The sequence below is a fragment of the Balaenoptera borealis genome (assembly GCF_965194805.1).
Source record: "Balaenoptera borealis genome assembly, chromosome: 8".
In the NCBI taxonomy this organism is placed as follows: domain Eukaryota; kingdom Metazoa; phylum Chordata; class Mammalia; order Artiodactyla; family Balaenopteridae; genus Balaenoptera; species Balaenoptera borealis.
In genome coordinates this window covers 23,822,426-23,837,188 of record NC_138865.1, presented here as the reverse complement: position 1 = coordinate 23,837,188, position 14,763 = coordinate 23,822,426, and the positions used below count along the sequence as shown (strand labels likewise).

At 46.4% G+C, this 14,763-nt stretch overlaps 1 protein-coding gene and 1 pseudogene across 6 annotated transcripts in view; one reads left to right on the top strand and one right to left on the bottom strand.

Moving 5' to 3' along the window:
* Window positions 1–805: 805 nt before the first annotated feature.
* Window positions 806–1,859, bottom strand: LOC309633800 (NUT family member 2G pseudogene; annotated as a pseudogene). Its single transcript has 2 exons — window positions 1,825–1,859; window positions 806–1,586 (listed from the first exon to the last, which is right to left on the bottom strand). The product of its transcript is annotated as an NUT family member 2G pseudogene (transcript).
* A 5,521-nt stretch (window positions 1,860–7,380) lies between these two features.
* The window catches only part of LOC309633719 (contactin-associated protein-like 3), a 257,758-nt gene continuing 250,375 nt past the window's right edge, over window positions 7,381–14,763 (top strand). For 2 of the 5 annotated variants that reach the window (XM_082402938.1, XM_082402936.1), the window contains exons 1-2: window positions 7,381–7,473; window positions 11,480–11,625. In XM_082402938.1, the coding sequence (XP_082259064.1) occupies window positions 11,532–11,625 (94 nt within the window). In that variant the 5' untranslated portion in view covers window positions 7,381–7,473; window positions 11,480–11,531. Of the gene's footprint in view, window positions 7,474–10,630; window positions 11,627–14,763 lie in introns of those variants that run through there. The other 3 variants (XM_082402937.1, XM_082402941.1, XM_082402932.1) reach the window with 3 other exon arrangements.

The window sequence follows — 14,763 nt, the reverse complement described above, 5'->3', positions numbered from 1 at the left end:
AGCCTTCCCGGCCACTGCTGTCACCGCCTCATACTCACTCAAGGATGACCATCCACTCCCAGGCTAGAGCTGGGACATTGTGCCTTTGGGAGCTCTTTTCCTCCTCAAGGCTGCATTTTCATAATAAAATTCATCATCATCAATGAGGCATGGCATGTGCCAAGCAATCTGCTCACACTTCATAGATTAGCCCAAGGAGTCTTCGGCACAGTCCTCTGAGTGAAGTGTAATTGTCCCCTTTTTACCAGGGACCGGAGGTTTAGGATGGAAATGCCTGCCAGGCTCACAACTCTAGTGGGAGAGAGCCCACGCCCTTAGGAGAGCTCTACCATCACCCTGTTCCTCGTGGAATTCTCCACAACGAAGTGGAGGCATGCATAAAGCGCTCTCCTGGGCCCCGCGCTCCTCCCCCTCCTCTGAAGTGAGCTCCCCTGGCCATGTACGCTCAAGTCCTGTATGAAGGACACGGCACCACAGGAGAGTGCGGCATCCACTCCTGGGCTCCTCACCTTACACCACGACCCTCTCTGACTGCAAGTCTTCAGTCCATATTACCATGAGAATCATGGAAGAGCAAGCTGGCCAGACTCACAGGGTGGTGGGGCCCGTTGAGATAGGGCACATTTCAGTCCTGATGTCACGGACTGGCAGGCCCACCCATGTGACCGACAATGTGCCCTCTCATAGCATGGACATCGCCCTCACACCTTCCTTCCAGTATCCCTAGAAACCTAACGTGCGAGTCCATCCCCAGTTCCTCTTTATCTAAAAGCTCCCATAAGCTCAGGACCCCCTGAGCGTTCACTCACATGAGAAAGCAGGAAAAATCTTCTGCATCACGACTCAGGCAAAAGTATCTCCGGGCCAGGGGCTTGATGTGCTGCCTACTTAGGAAGTTACTGTACTCTCTCTGGGTGTTAGAGGAGCCATCCTGCGAGGCGTTGGACTGGTTGGTGGCCAGGCGGCCCTCCCTGGAAGTGCCATGTGGCCATGGCCCATAGTTCACTGGGCGAATGATAGGGGCCAGCTGGGCAGCTGGTGGTGGAGCTTGAGGAGGAAAGCCTGGGGTCCAGCCTCCCTTGCCAGCCTGACTAACTCCAACAGCTGCAGCAGTCACAACGGTCCCCATCACAGGGGTTGCTAAGAATACGGGGGCAGGACATGCAGCACTCCTGCTAAGGGCCCCTGGAGCGCTCCAGTTGAGGGGGGCCTGAGTAACGACAAAGGTCTGAGTCTGGGGGGCCTGCAGTGTCCTCCCTTGTGACCTGACTTGGACAGTGAGGTTGCAAGCCCCAGGGGCACTGGGGCCACGGCCACCATTAGCCACCAAAGGCGTCCTGGGGAAAGCTGGCAGCAGCAGGCTGCTGCCAGCAGGGAATGCTGGGGTGATGGGAGGTGGCAAGTGCTGCTGCCAGGGTGGCCGGTGCTGGGCGCCAGGAATGGGTGGAGGGAAGGGCACTGCCGTGAAAGTAGACAAGGAGGCACCGGGGTTCATGGTCACATCCGTTCCCAGCACTGGAGATGCTGTTGAGGCAAAGGAAAGGAGTGAATGGAGGAGGAGAATGGGCAAGTGGGACTGAGGCTTTCTGTGGCATCAGAGTGTAAATCTCCACAGGTGAGGGACACTTGGACAAGGGAAACTGTGCAGCGTGCAAATGTCTTCAAGTGATTTTCATGCCCTGACCTCCAGTTGAGAGTTATTCCACTGGTGACCCCGCGCCCATCCACCAAGGTCCCTGAACCCTGTCTGCCGAGAAGAAATCGCCTCAGCAAGCACTGACTTGGAGAGCCTCCCTAAGGCACCCCCTGGCACCTAAGCCTCACAGGCTGTCTCCCAAGACCTGGAACTGTGTGGACATCCGCTCTGTGAGAAATGCCCCTCAGCCGGCGTACTAGCAGGTAGGGACCTTCTCCAAGGTAAGTTCTAGGCACCCAAAGGCCCTTTGTGGACAGGTATTGTGTAAAATATTAGGGTCCCACCTCCTCCTCAGTCCTCCTTTTCCTGATGCTCAGTAGAAATCCCCTCTTTCTTTCCTAGCCTCACAAAACAAAACAAAATGCTGGAAAATATCTCTCTAATGGAATCCCGATACAAACCCATAACATTGGCCCAGAATGCACCTGCATCTCAGAACAACCCACAGCAGACACGTAACATGGGCCACGTCCTGCCACCCCCTTCCCAGTGCCCAGAGTCACTGTCATCACTCAGGTGTTCTGTTCCTAGGAGGCGGGGGTGGGGGTGGTGGTGTGTGAGAAGTAGGCACGTGTCCCTTAGATTCTGTCATTTCACAGCCAGTGATGGCTGCAGAGGATTAAACAAGGGCCAGGGAATTGTCATGTTACATTGGTCATGGGAGTACAGACCGCCTGTGGTCCTTCCCCTTCCAGCTCCCAATAACGGAAAGACAATCTGAGAAGCAGGCATAAGCCAGTTGCCATGGCGATCAAATTGTCTGGAACACATCCCTGTTCAGGAGAACAAGGTACACACCACGGTGCACCTAATTAATCAGAACAGGTGTCATAGGACGTGTAATAATAACACAGAAGATCGTCTTCCTGCCCCTGGGCTACACTCCTTCCCCCTTTAAAAGAGGAAGCAGCCTTCACAGACAATCCACCCGAAACAACCCCACTCCACATCTGTCCCCTGTCCATGAAGGAGTGACAGGAAATATGAACAAACTCTTCCTCTCAAGGCAGCCTGAGGGTCCACCATGAGATACTGGATGAGATGAAGTAAGTCTGAAGAACTGCGATTCCACAAAAGGAAGAACAATTCAGAACAACTCAGGAACCTGAGCCCTCTCTTGGCTGAAGTTACACGGTTGCCCATCCCCTGTTGAATCCCAAGCAACAGTTGCCTGAACTGAGAAGTGAGCTCTGGGCTGGCAGGAGTGGACGAGGTGTGGGCTGCGGCAGTTAGAGTAACCTCCTGCCTAGCTCTCGGAGAGGACACTTCACTGCAGGTGTGGCCACACACAGCCCCACTGAATAGTTTTCTCACCAAGACCATCTCTCCCCACGGCCCCCTTAGATACAGTATGCTCCTGTTCAAATCCCTTAGAAAGATATGGTGAGGCAAGCTTCAGGTGCCTCAGGAACACAAGACAGGTCTAGGCTTTCCTCATGACCCTCCCTGTGTCACCACCAGGACATCACACATATCCTTACACACATGTTTCAAAGTGGCTTGTCTCCCTTCTAGAAAGAATCAACCTGCCTGCTGCCATCCTTTCTCCATAGCCAGGGCAATTCCTCTTGATCCGCCTCCAATGACCCCTCCTCCCCAGTGCAGTCTCAGGTTCCTTCAGGCTCCCCAGTCTCCCCAGGTGAAATGTCCTCGTGTGTCCAGGGCTCTCTTCTCCCTCTACTTCAGTCCAACTGTGTGCCCAACGTGAGGTATCACGTGTGAACCCGAAGCATGTGAGGGATGGCAGGGTCTCTGAGAACACACCCCCAGCCTATAGGCTTACCTCCTTCTGAAGCCATCCTGCAGGCTTGGGCACGGACTACTGCTGCCTGGTAGCCTCAATGAGAAAAGTCAAGACCAGGACCCAGAGAGTGACCTGCTTCAACAGACGCTCAGGATCCAACTGAAGGAGGGGCACGTTTGAGTCATAACAGTAGAATGTGGCTGAAACATTCTGCAGTGGGGGAGGGGCAGAGGGCACGTGGGTCTGGGTAGGGTGGGGGTGGGGAGACATTCCACGAGGGCTCTGGCAGGTAGGCAAGAACCGGAAGTTCCTTCCACCTCACACAGTGGCAACACAATTGGCATGTGCCTCTTTACGCAGGTTATAGACTGTTTCTTTGATTCACGGCACCGAGGTTGGACTTGATGGTCCCTTCCTTTCACTTCTTTTTCCATCAACCTAGTTTTGTGTCCCTCAACACACTCTGCTTCCTACCTGGCTCTTGACTTACTTCAACAGAGACTAGACTTTCTGAACAAAATTCAGAACTGTTAGTCTGATAAACACTTGGGTATTTATGGCCACATGGAACTGAGTATTTGAAATTAGGATTGTCTCAGCAGATCCAGTGTCTTTGACTGCTGTATGTACATCACTCCTAAGGGACTGGTCCTTGTGCTCCAACCAACATCCAGCAGGACCAGCCTTACTAATGATCCTTTGTGCTGGAAAGCCCCTGTCCATCAAAAAACCGTCATGCAGCCCCCATGTCCAAGACCAGAATTCACTAAATGTCTTTCTCATAGTATTCCATGGTTGTAAAACATTTAGTTTTTTACCTTTTAAATGATTTTAGTATAATATTTTGAGCGAGCAACACCTTCTCATGGTTCAAAATTAAATTGTGCAAATTGGAATATGCAGTGGCGAGTCCTCCTCCCACCTCTTTCCCCTGTCAACCCAATCCTCTTTCCCGGAGGAAACCAGTGTTATCTCTTTCACTAAAATCTTCCCAGAGATACGTCATGCAACTAAAAACGAAGGCAATCTGTTTTCTTTTTTAAAATGCCTTCATTTTTTTTCTAGTTGAAAATTCATATATGTTCCAATATATCTGAGGATATTTCCAATGATTGTCTTTGTACGGGTATCGTGGCTCCTCTGTTTCTGCACTAGATTCCTAGAACAAGACTTTCTAGTCTCTTAAATTTCAAAGCACCTGAAAGAATAGGGTGGCTCGATCTAGTAAAGAAAAGTAACAAATGCCTAACTGAATTTGACTTTTGAATTTCACATAAACAATGAATTCATTTTTAGTACAACTTTGTCCCATGCAACATTTTGGACATAGTTTTACTGCAAATTCTTTCCCTGTTTATCTGAAATTTACATTTAACTCGAAATCTGTATTTTATCTGGCAACACTACCAAAAAATCAGAACATACTAAGCTATTATCAGTTACTCATCCTTATGAGAAAGAGAACTTGGAGTGATGAGACTCAAGTGTGCACCTTGGCTCCAACAGAAAACACAACTGTAAACATACACAAAATCTGCAGGCTCTTTGGATGAAATGGATTTGGAAGAGCCATCATATAGCACTGAACATCTTGGCTTAGTAGGGGTAAGGATAGAAGTAAGGAACAAGAAGGCAGAAAATCTTCTTCTCTTTCCTTATGTTAAAGGGACTAAACATCCTAGAGCCCTGGTTTTTCTAGGTGTTAAAAGTCTACTACCCATGAGATGGATGTGCACCTTGACACAATGCCAAGAGTTTATCCACCAGTGTCCAATCCCCATTCAGACAAGCCCACTTCCATCTAAATCCTAGCCTGCAAGCCCTGCTTACAAGTTTGTTAATTTCCTGTCTGCATTACATACACTTGCTCTTTACAGTCTAGGCTCATCGTTGCATATGGCCCCATCTGCATGGGAATCATGGTAGCATTCCTTTTACAAAACTTGTTTGATTATTATTTTCATATTGAGAATCCATGTCAGTCAGTTTACCACTATCAAAATGATATGAAAGAGTATTCGTGTTTTGTGTTGTGAGAAGAGAGGACTGTTAGGAAAGTTGTCAAGGGAGATGAAGGCTGAAAACCTCAGAGGATGGCAACCAAATCTCTTGCGAGACGAGATTCTTTCACTGCTGTAGCTGCAGTAGAACTCCAACTGATTGTGGGGTGTTGGGGAAGGAAACAGAGGTTTAGAAGGACTGTTCCACAGTGTGAAAAAGACTCCTGTTGGTGCTTAAGAAGTTCCTTGCCCCTTGTCAGGAAAAACTGACTCAGAAGAAGATGAGAAGATAAGGTGAGAATATTTCAAGCAACATCATGGTGAAACTTTATATCTAAAGAAACTTTAGACATAAAGTTTCTAAATGAACTTTATATCTAAAGAAACTCCTGTCGGGGACTGAAAAAAATAAACAGTTTGGGAATATCGCTCAGTACTGGAGCTTTTACAATGAAGGAAAACTCATATGATTTTCAACCAATAACTTCATACTAGAGGGATGGTGAGGCAAAATATTGTACCCAGGCACTCGAGAAAGGCAGGCTTCCTTGTTGCTTCCTCCCTTTGTTCAGTCATTCAACCAATTATTTACAAGATTCTCACTCATAATTCTGATACAGTATTTGAAGGACTCTTCTCAAGGCCACTGATACAAAAATTGCACTGTGCAAAAATTAGCCAGTCCCAATTCTGCAATCACTTTTGTAATACTTCAAAATCCTACACCCCAGGGACAGAGATAATCAAATTAGCCCAAATGTAATTTGGGAAGAGCAGTCACAGAAGGGAGTATCTAAAAGTCCTTTGGATCATGATCTCTGACTATTCCTGCACAGAGGCTGCGGGCAGGCATTGACTACTGAGAAAAACAACTCTGGACATGCATCACAAGCCTCAGAAGACAGTTCATCTTCCACTCAATCACAAAACATTAAAGAAACGAAGAGATACCATGTTTGTGTCTTGTGGAGTTTTCAAGTCTGTGCACTTGGAGGCGCTTAGTGCTGTTAGATGTGAGGGGTCTTCAGAGGCATCCTGTTGAGTGAGAAATGCTCTAATCTTGCAATTGACCAGAAAGAGGATCTGATGATTGAAGTTTCTTTGGGAAGTATTACAAAGTCAGGTCAGTAAGTTGATCCCGCTACTATTTTTGTTGTTGTTGTTGTTTTTAATGCCGACTGAAAGTCTGCAAGAGATTACAAAAAAGGAGGGAGGGAAAGTAAAATTGTTCCCATACTACCTGTTGTGCTGAAATTGGCCCAGATTGTCCACTCTCTCTCAAAGTTATTTATAAAAAAAAAAAAACCGTACAAAGGAAACACCTGTGAATCAACATTTATTGAAAAACCTCCATGTATTAAATACACTGAGAAAAAATATTCTAGTAGAGTAAATGCGTTTGGAAAAACTCTAGGAACGGAGTCAGGAGACAGTATCTTAAGAGTGTTTCCCAGGTCTGAATTCTTTGCTAGAATTGTTCTTTAACGGAAACTTCAGGCTTGCTAGGAAAAAGGACCTACTGTTTTTTGAAAGGCATAAACAAGAACCAAGGAACTGCAGTCCAAAGGGCATGAAAGCACTTGCCCCAATTTGAGGCTACTGTGCTTAGAGCGGAGCTCTCCAGAACTATTTGTAGCTAAGTGCATGGGTTTCACGTGTGCAGTATAAAAATCAGGAGTGCACATCTCACAAGAGCTGGTTTTAAGAAGAGACCGTCACGAAGGTTCCCGGCGAGGAGTGTCGCCAGGGACGCTCCGCAGCGTGCCCGACACTCCACCTCTCTCCTCTCTGGCAGAGAGCTGCAGGACCAGATGCCCGCGTGCCCCGCGCCTGCACGCCTGCGCACGCCCACGGGGGCGGGGCTCTCGGGCACGCGGACCGCCGTCCTCCCACGGTTCCTGGCATCTGTTGGGGCAGTCGGCTCCGGAAGACAGGAGCGCATGCGCGAGCGCGGAGGGTGGGGCCCCAACGGCCGTCCGGCGGGGGCGGGGCCTGTCATGGCGGCCTCGAGAGTCAATTCCAGGAACCCTGAGGTAAGGGGTATGGGGACTTTTCACCCCTCAGGTGTCACCGCTCTGCGCTGTTGTTCACCCTGTGGGTTGTTTGTGCCCTTGTCCGTGTAAGGAGACTCCCCACAATGTGGATTCACGCCCCCATAGAGCTCGATTCCCTTGAGGGGTTTACCCCAGGGTTATTGGCACCACTGGGGAGCCGGCTGCATGAAGGGTTCAGTGATTGCGGGGCCTACAGTGGGGGGTAAGTAGTGTGTGTGAGCTATTAAACAGGTGCCGTTCTAGGCCGCGCGTTCTGAAGAGTACAAAAGCTAGAGGGACGTTCTTGCGAGTTGAAAACCCTCATCTGGTTCCAAAGGTGTAGCTCAGGTGATTGGAAAATGAGTGAAGATCGAAGGAACACACTCATGGTTTCACTAGTGTCTTCCTTCTTATCATAAAAACATCAATCACCACTTATGTTCAAACTGCATTTTTTTGTCAGTGATGGGAGCAACTTTGCTGAATGTGGTAATAAACATGTATTTGTAGTCTGATGTCAAATCATGATTGATTTGCAAGCATAGATGGGGTCTGTACATATTTAATTGGTTGGTGGGAATCTGATATGTAGTCAAATGTGTGGGTTGGTTTTGTCTGTGGATGTTTGTGTCTGAAGGGAGGTCATGCCTGTGTTTTTGTGAGAGTGTGTAAGAGTGAGTGTTGTACTTGGAGGGTGTTGAGATGTGACGCAGGCATACTCAAGGAGTTGGTGGTTAGGTGTTTGTAATTAGGTGTTTGGGGAATATGTTTACACGTGTTTTTTTCACCCATGAATTTGGGGATTTATGTGTGTCTAATGGTGGATTTGGAAGGATTATCTGCATATGCATAAGGGCAATGTCAGGAAAAATAGTGGTGTATATTACTTTGGGTGTCCAGTCTGTTTATTTTGTATATTTGGGGAATGTAGGATGATCATTTGTGTATTCAGGGCATGTTGTATGGTTATGGGGTGTTTGTGTGTGTGCATTTTCAGGAGCTGTCTACGTATATTTGGATGTGTAGAGGGCAAGTCTGTGACTATTTTATGGGACTGGTGGATGTTGTATATGTAGGTATGTCGTGTTTGTATGATTCTGTATTCTGCAAGATGGCAGAGTTAATTGTGTGTGAGAGGTTGGGAATGTGGGGTTATGTATATGCCAGTAGTGTGGTACTGCATGTGTATTTGGAACAAAGGGCATATAGGATGATATTATTGCATATTTGTAGTGTTCTGGGTAATTGTGGTTGCATTTGGGACTTGTGGAGAGTTATGTGTTAAATGAGTTTGTGTGTGTATTCAAGGGGCATGGCCACTTGGAGGAATATTTGCTGAGGCTGTGCATTTGTAATTTTCAGTAGGAGCCTCTGAAGCTTATGTATTTTGGGAAGTGAGTATATGTGTATCTGATAAAGAGGTGGGGTTCTATGTTTCTACAGGGAAGTTGGACAATTGCATTTCTATGTATTAGAAATATGTGATATGGGTATTTGTTAGTACTTGCATATGTGTGAGCTGGCTCCTAATAGCTAGGGATAATTTGATATATGGAAGTTGTTTCATAAATGGTTTGCTGGAGACACTTCCATGTATCTTACTTGTGTATTCTAATCTGTGTGTGTGTCCATCATCAGGTTCATGCATTATCAAAGTTTGTTCATAAGGTATGGAGTTGTTAGGAGTATTCAAAGTGTATTTCTTTGGAGAATGCTAGGGTGTTTATACATGTGTTTGGTAGGAGCAAGAGGTGGTCTGTCTATATATTCGGGGTGAGGGTAGAAATATATATATATAAACACCCCCCCCCCACATATACAGTTTATATGTTGGGGTGGTGGTGGGGAGCTTGTATTCTGGAGAGGTAGCATAACGTATAGTGTTTGGGAGGGGATCTGTATGTTCAGGGCTTGGGAATATTTGCACGTGTGTGTCCATAGGTGTGTGAGAATTGTGTATGTATATTAGTAAGACTGCAGAGGTTGTCGGTGTTTTCCTGTTTTGAGTGTGTCTGAGCATTTGGGGTGTATACTCATGAGTAGTTTGTGGGTGTGTGTATTTGTGATTTGTGAGTATATCAGGAGGCTTAGAGTCCTCTATGTGTCTATTTCAAAATGTAGTGCCTGAAGAATTTAGTGGTGTTGCTTGTTTGTGTGTTCTCAGTATTAGTGAGGTGGACTTATATGTACAGTTGACCCTTGAACAACACACGTTTGAACCACACGGGTCCACTTATAGTGGATTTTTTTTCCAGTAAATACTACAGGACTACTACACGATCCATGGATGCAGAACCACTGCATGGAGGGTTGGCGCCCTAACCCCCAAGTTGTTCAAGGGTCAGCTGTATTTGATAAGAATAGGTTATTTGTGGCTGTGTGTGTTTTTGAGTTCCTGGGGCTTCTGGGGTATGTATTCTGGGGGATGTGAGAGTTTAGTTTGTGTGTTTGGAAACCAGTAGACGGTGTAGGTTATGTGTGTGTGCAGGAATCCTGGAGTATATGTATTTTAGGGCTGTGGGATTGCATATGGGTCTTTTTTGGGTTGCACATGAGACAGTTGTGTACTTGGTGAGCCTGTGTGTTTAGGTACTCAGTGTGTACATCTGGATGGCATATTGGTTGCACGTGTTTGTTTTCAGGCCCATGTTGTGTGTGTATATATAGTTGTGAGAGTGGAATGTGAATATTCAGGGTGAGTAAGGTTTTGTCTGTAAAAATTTAGGTAGTAAGAGGTAGTCTGTGTATTTATTCAGGGTGAGGGTAGAAATGTACGTGTGTGTTCAGGATATATATATATATATATGTATATGTACAAACACATATGTGTATGTGGTATCCTTTTGGTTATATATCTGTGATGGGAGTTGAGGGTTCTACTTGGGGTGTAAGTGGATTGTGTGCACAAATTCATAGGAAAAGGTATGGGATGTGCTGGAACTGGTTCATACTATCCTGGGATAGTCAATGGTGCATATCTCTTCCCAGCTCTGTGTTCAGTGATGTCAGGTGGGTAGCTTGAAATTGGTCATGCTGGGAATATTTATACCACGTAGATAGCATAGGTGAAGTCTTTCCCACCTTTCACGGAGAGTTTTTTAGCACTTACCAGCACACCACTGATGTGCGTGTTTGGATGTATGTATGTAGGAAGCAAGAATATTTGGGCATCGGTGGGTACGTATGGGACACCCATGTGAATTGTGAGTGGGGCATCTGGGGCTATGGGCCCCTGTATATGTGCATTGACCCTGGTAATTGTGAATCATTGCATTGCTTCTATCAGGTTGGTCTGTTCTTTAGGGCCAAAGAATCCCCATAAATGTTGTTGATTCCCAGTAGAAATCATGCAGATGGATACAGGGGTGTCTGTACCTTAGGCAGGTGGACACTCCTTCAGCATGTGTGTGGTCCTAGCATCTGGGTCCCTAGAAGGGGGGGCCTGGTGGACAGATGGCCATGCAGAGCAGAACCTTCACAGGTGTGTTGTTGGCGTGACAGGCAGCAGTCAGAAAGTCACGGGGCTTCCTGGATAGGAGGTCAGATGACCAAGGGCTCTCCCAGGAAAATACCCTGAGAATCAGTTGGACAGCTACAGGCGTTACTGGCTCTTCTGGGGCACAGCTGACGTGCAAGGACACCCTCCACATGGGGTCCAGAGCCACGTGTCCCTGAGCCCAACTGCCCCAGGGTGGTGGGAACTGTTGCATATCAGGCTGGTCAACTGTATCACTAGGTCTCAACCAACCTGTCTCCATGGAAACCTAAGTCCTCAGGGATAGGCAGGACCTCTAGGGATCAGTGAGCTGACAAGGACAGAGGTGGGGAGGCTTTGTCCCCGAGGGAGAGTTGGGGACTGAGACCTGGAGAGCCTGGGGAGTCCCACTCTGAGGAGATATGGCTCTGATGTTCCCAAACCCTTTAGACATGTTCTCTGTTCTTTTCTGAAGGCTCATGATGCTTCTAGCAGTGGGAAGCTTATCTCAGTTTCATGTTTCTCTGATAGGATGAACTGACCCTTTTATTCACTATTCCACATCGAGCTGCAAACCCATCAGATGGAACCACGTGATCATTGTGGCCACCAGCTGACCCTACAGCCACCTTGTGCCTCCCTTGGACCCACCCAGGAATTTCTGAGTCTTCTTTATGGTGAGTCTTGTGGCCTTTTCTCCCTCATTGTGAATCCTCCTGCCAATAAGACATGCTGTGAATGTTAACAAAAGGAAACCTCAACTAGAATTGGAGTCTGGAAGGCCCGTAGAGGGAGCTCTCATGCCGTGTCACTCATCATCAATTACCCCAACAGGAAGAGGTCATTTACTGACCCCAAACAGGAAGTGCAACCACTTTACTACCCCAGCTGGAGGAGGGAAGACTTCCTTCCTGGCCAGCAACAAGAAATAGAAAATAGAAAGAGCTAATAGAAAATTCCGCAGTTTAGCCAATGAGAAGCCATTGTCACCTGAAGTTTCACTTTCCTCCAGTGAACTTTCATTTTTTCCCTTGATGATGACTTTCTTTCCTTGTCCCACCCTCTTTACTTTAAAAGCCTTCTGGGACTTCCCTGGTGGTCCAGGGGCTAAGACTCTGCTCTTCCAATGCACGGGGCATGGGTTCGATCCCTGGTCTGGGAACTAAGATTTCCACATGCCATGTGGCGTGGCCAAAAAACAAAAAGCCTTCCATGTTGTGTAACCCGTTGGAGTATCTCCCTTTCTATCAGATGAGATGCTGCCTGATTCATGAATCGTTTAATAAAGCCAATTTATTCAAACTTCAAAGTAAATCTTCAGATTTACTCAGTTAAATTTTTTTTTTTAATACATTGGTGGCATTCAGAGGTGGCCACTAACAGTTGAATATGTATCCCTCCAGAAATGTTCTGTATAAAAATATGTATGTGGGGGCTTCCCTGGTGGCGCAGTGGTTGAGAATCTGCCTGCTAGTGCAGGGGACACAGGTTCAAGCCCTGGTCTGGGAAGATCCCACATGCCACGGAGCAGCTGGGCCCGTGAGCCACAACTGCTGAGCCTGCGCGTCTGGAGCCTGTTCCCCACAACGGGAGGGGCCGCGACAGTGAAAGGCCCGCGCACCGCGATGAAGAGCGGTCCCCGCACCGCGATGAAGAGTGGCCCCCACTTGCCGTAACTAGAGAAAGCCCTCGCACGAACCGAAGACCCAACACAGCCAAAAATAATAAAATAAAAAATAAATAAATAAAGTAGCTATAAAAAAAAAATATGTATGTGCACTTTTCTAAAATCCACTCTCATGATTCCTCTTGCTAACAGGATGATTTTATGATTAAGTGCTTATCTTTTTAAAAAGAGAAAGATAAATATGTTCGTGGCAGTGATGGGATCTGAAGCAAATTTCTGATAACATTTGGGACAAGGAGAAACAGGTGTGGTGCCCACAACTCCTTTGAGTTCACTGTCTTTCTTGCCATTCCTGAAGGTTGTTGGTAAGCTCCTCTTGGTTTGAGCTCCATTCTCTTTGATTGAGTTTGTGCTCGCAATCTAATTGGCTTTCCTTTACAGGGCAGGTCAGTTTGGCTGGTAGAGGATTCTCCCTGAGGCCAAACCCCTAGCCTTTCAGATGGAAATTCCCAGGACACAGTAACATCTCTTGGTTATTGCCAGTATATTTTTGAGTGGTAAAGCCTAGCCCCTAATTTTGTTCCCTGGGTTCCACATTGGGCACTGCTGGCAGTGTAGTCTGCACTTCCCCATCTGTTTGGCATCAGCCCTCAGTTTCCATGCTTGGAACTGTTGGTGGCGGCTATAGTTCTCCATTTTGTTTGGCATCAGTTTGCAGTCCCCATTCCTTGGGATTTGCTGGTTGGATCTTTTTCCTCAGTCCAGGGATCCCTGGGAATTGGTGGTGGTGCATACCAGGCCTTCTTTTGGCCAGGACATAGTAACATCTCTTTGTTACTGCTGATATATTAAGGCGCAGTTCTTTTGTGTGTTCTTTTGGGTTGACAAAGGCTAGCTAAGGAAATGAGATCCTTTATCACCAAAGACTTGAGAATGCCAGCTTCTGGCACACCTGCTTATTTTATATTTGAGAACTATGGTCCTGGAGGCTGTAGATATTTAGAAAGATGGCAAAATTATACTAATATTGATCTAGAATTACAGTGGTCATTGTGGGGAATGTTCCAGTTAGACAAGATTGTTCATTTGAGGAAAACACTGGAGAGCAAGGGTTCCCAAATTGGACAGGGAGAATGAGATGCCTGCTTTAATTGGTATGTAAAAGTTTACAGAAGGTTTCAAGATTCCAACATAGCTTCGTTTAGAGACTTAGAACAGAAAGCTAATGAAAAATTACCGAGACAAAAGGTACCTGAAACAAAAGACCATAGGACGGATGTGACTGCAGATTTAACTCCTACTGTCCCCCCCTTTCCTTTTTCACCTGAGTACTCTTGTTTTACTCATTTTCTGTCTGAAATACTTTTCTTTCCCAAGAGAATATTTAACAATTGCCATTTAAAGTAAAACTAGCTGAGGTTGCAGGTGAGCCCCCTCAGGTGTCCTTTACCCCTTGGTCAAAGACTGAACTGAGAGCTATAGTCAAAGAATTCTCTAAACCTAGGGAGGAACTCCCAACATTTTTTGAAGAATTTAGAGTCACTGTCACGGCCTATGTCCCCAAACTGCTAGATCTTTATCCGCTTGTACACATGTTGGTAGGACTGGGGGAAGCCCCAGAATGGACGTGGGAAGCAAAATGACATAATCCCTAGGATGATATTCAAGATCCTCAACCTAAAAAGGCTTGCAGAATAACAACTAACCTTTTATAAGCTATTCCTAAAATCTTCCCTGCTCACACTTGGTCTATTATTAATTGGCCTAATAATGATTGGCCTGTTATTCACTCATACAAACGAAAGAGGGATGAATCTGTGGAAGACTTTAGAGCCAGTTTGTAGGCTCTCTTTTTACAGCATTTGGGGTTGCAAGCAATAAAAAGGCCACTCAGCCTACTTTAACTGCCCTCTTTGTAAATGGATTATCTTCTGAGATTTGTGGATTGATAAAAGGGCAGAAAATAGGCTGGGAGGCTGTAGGCCTGACTGAACTCCTGACTATAGCTGAGCATTTTGAAAGGACCTTGGAGCAAGATCACAAACAGAAATCCACCAAGCTCATAGCCTTACAGTTACAACAGCTCTAAGGCAAGAGACACAAAATAACACCTAGGCCTCCCCCATTACAACCTCCTAGGGGTCCATGATCAATTCAATGACCCGAAGTTGATGTTTCATTTGTAATC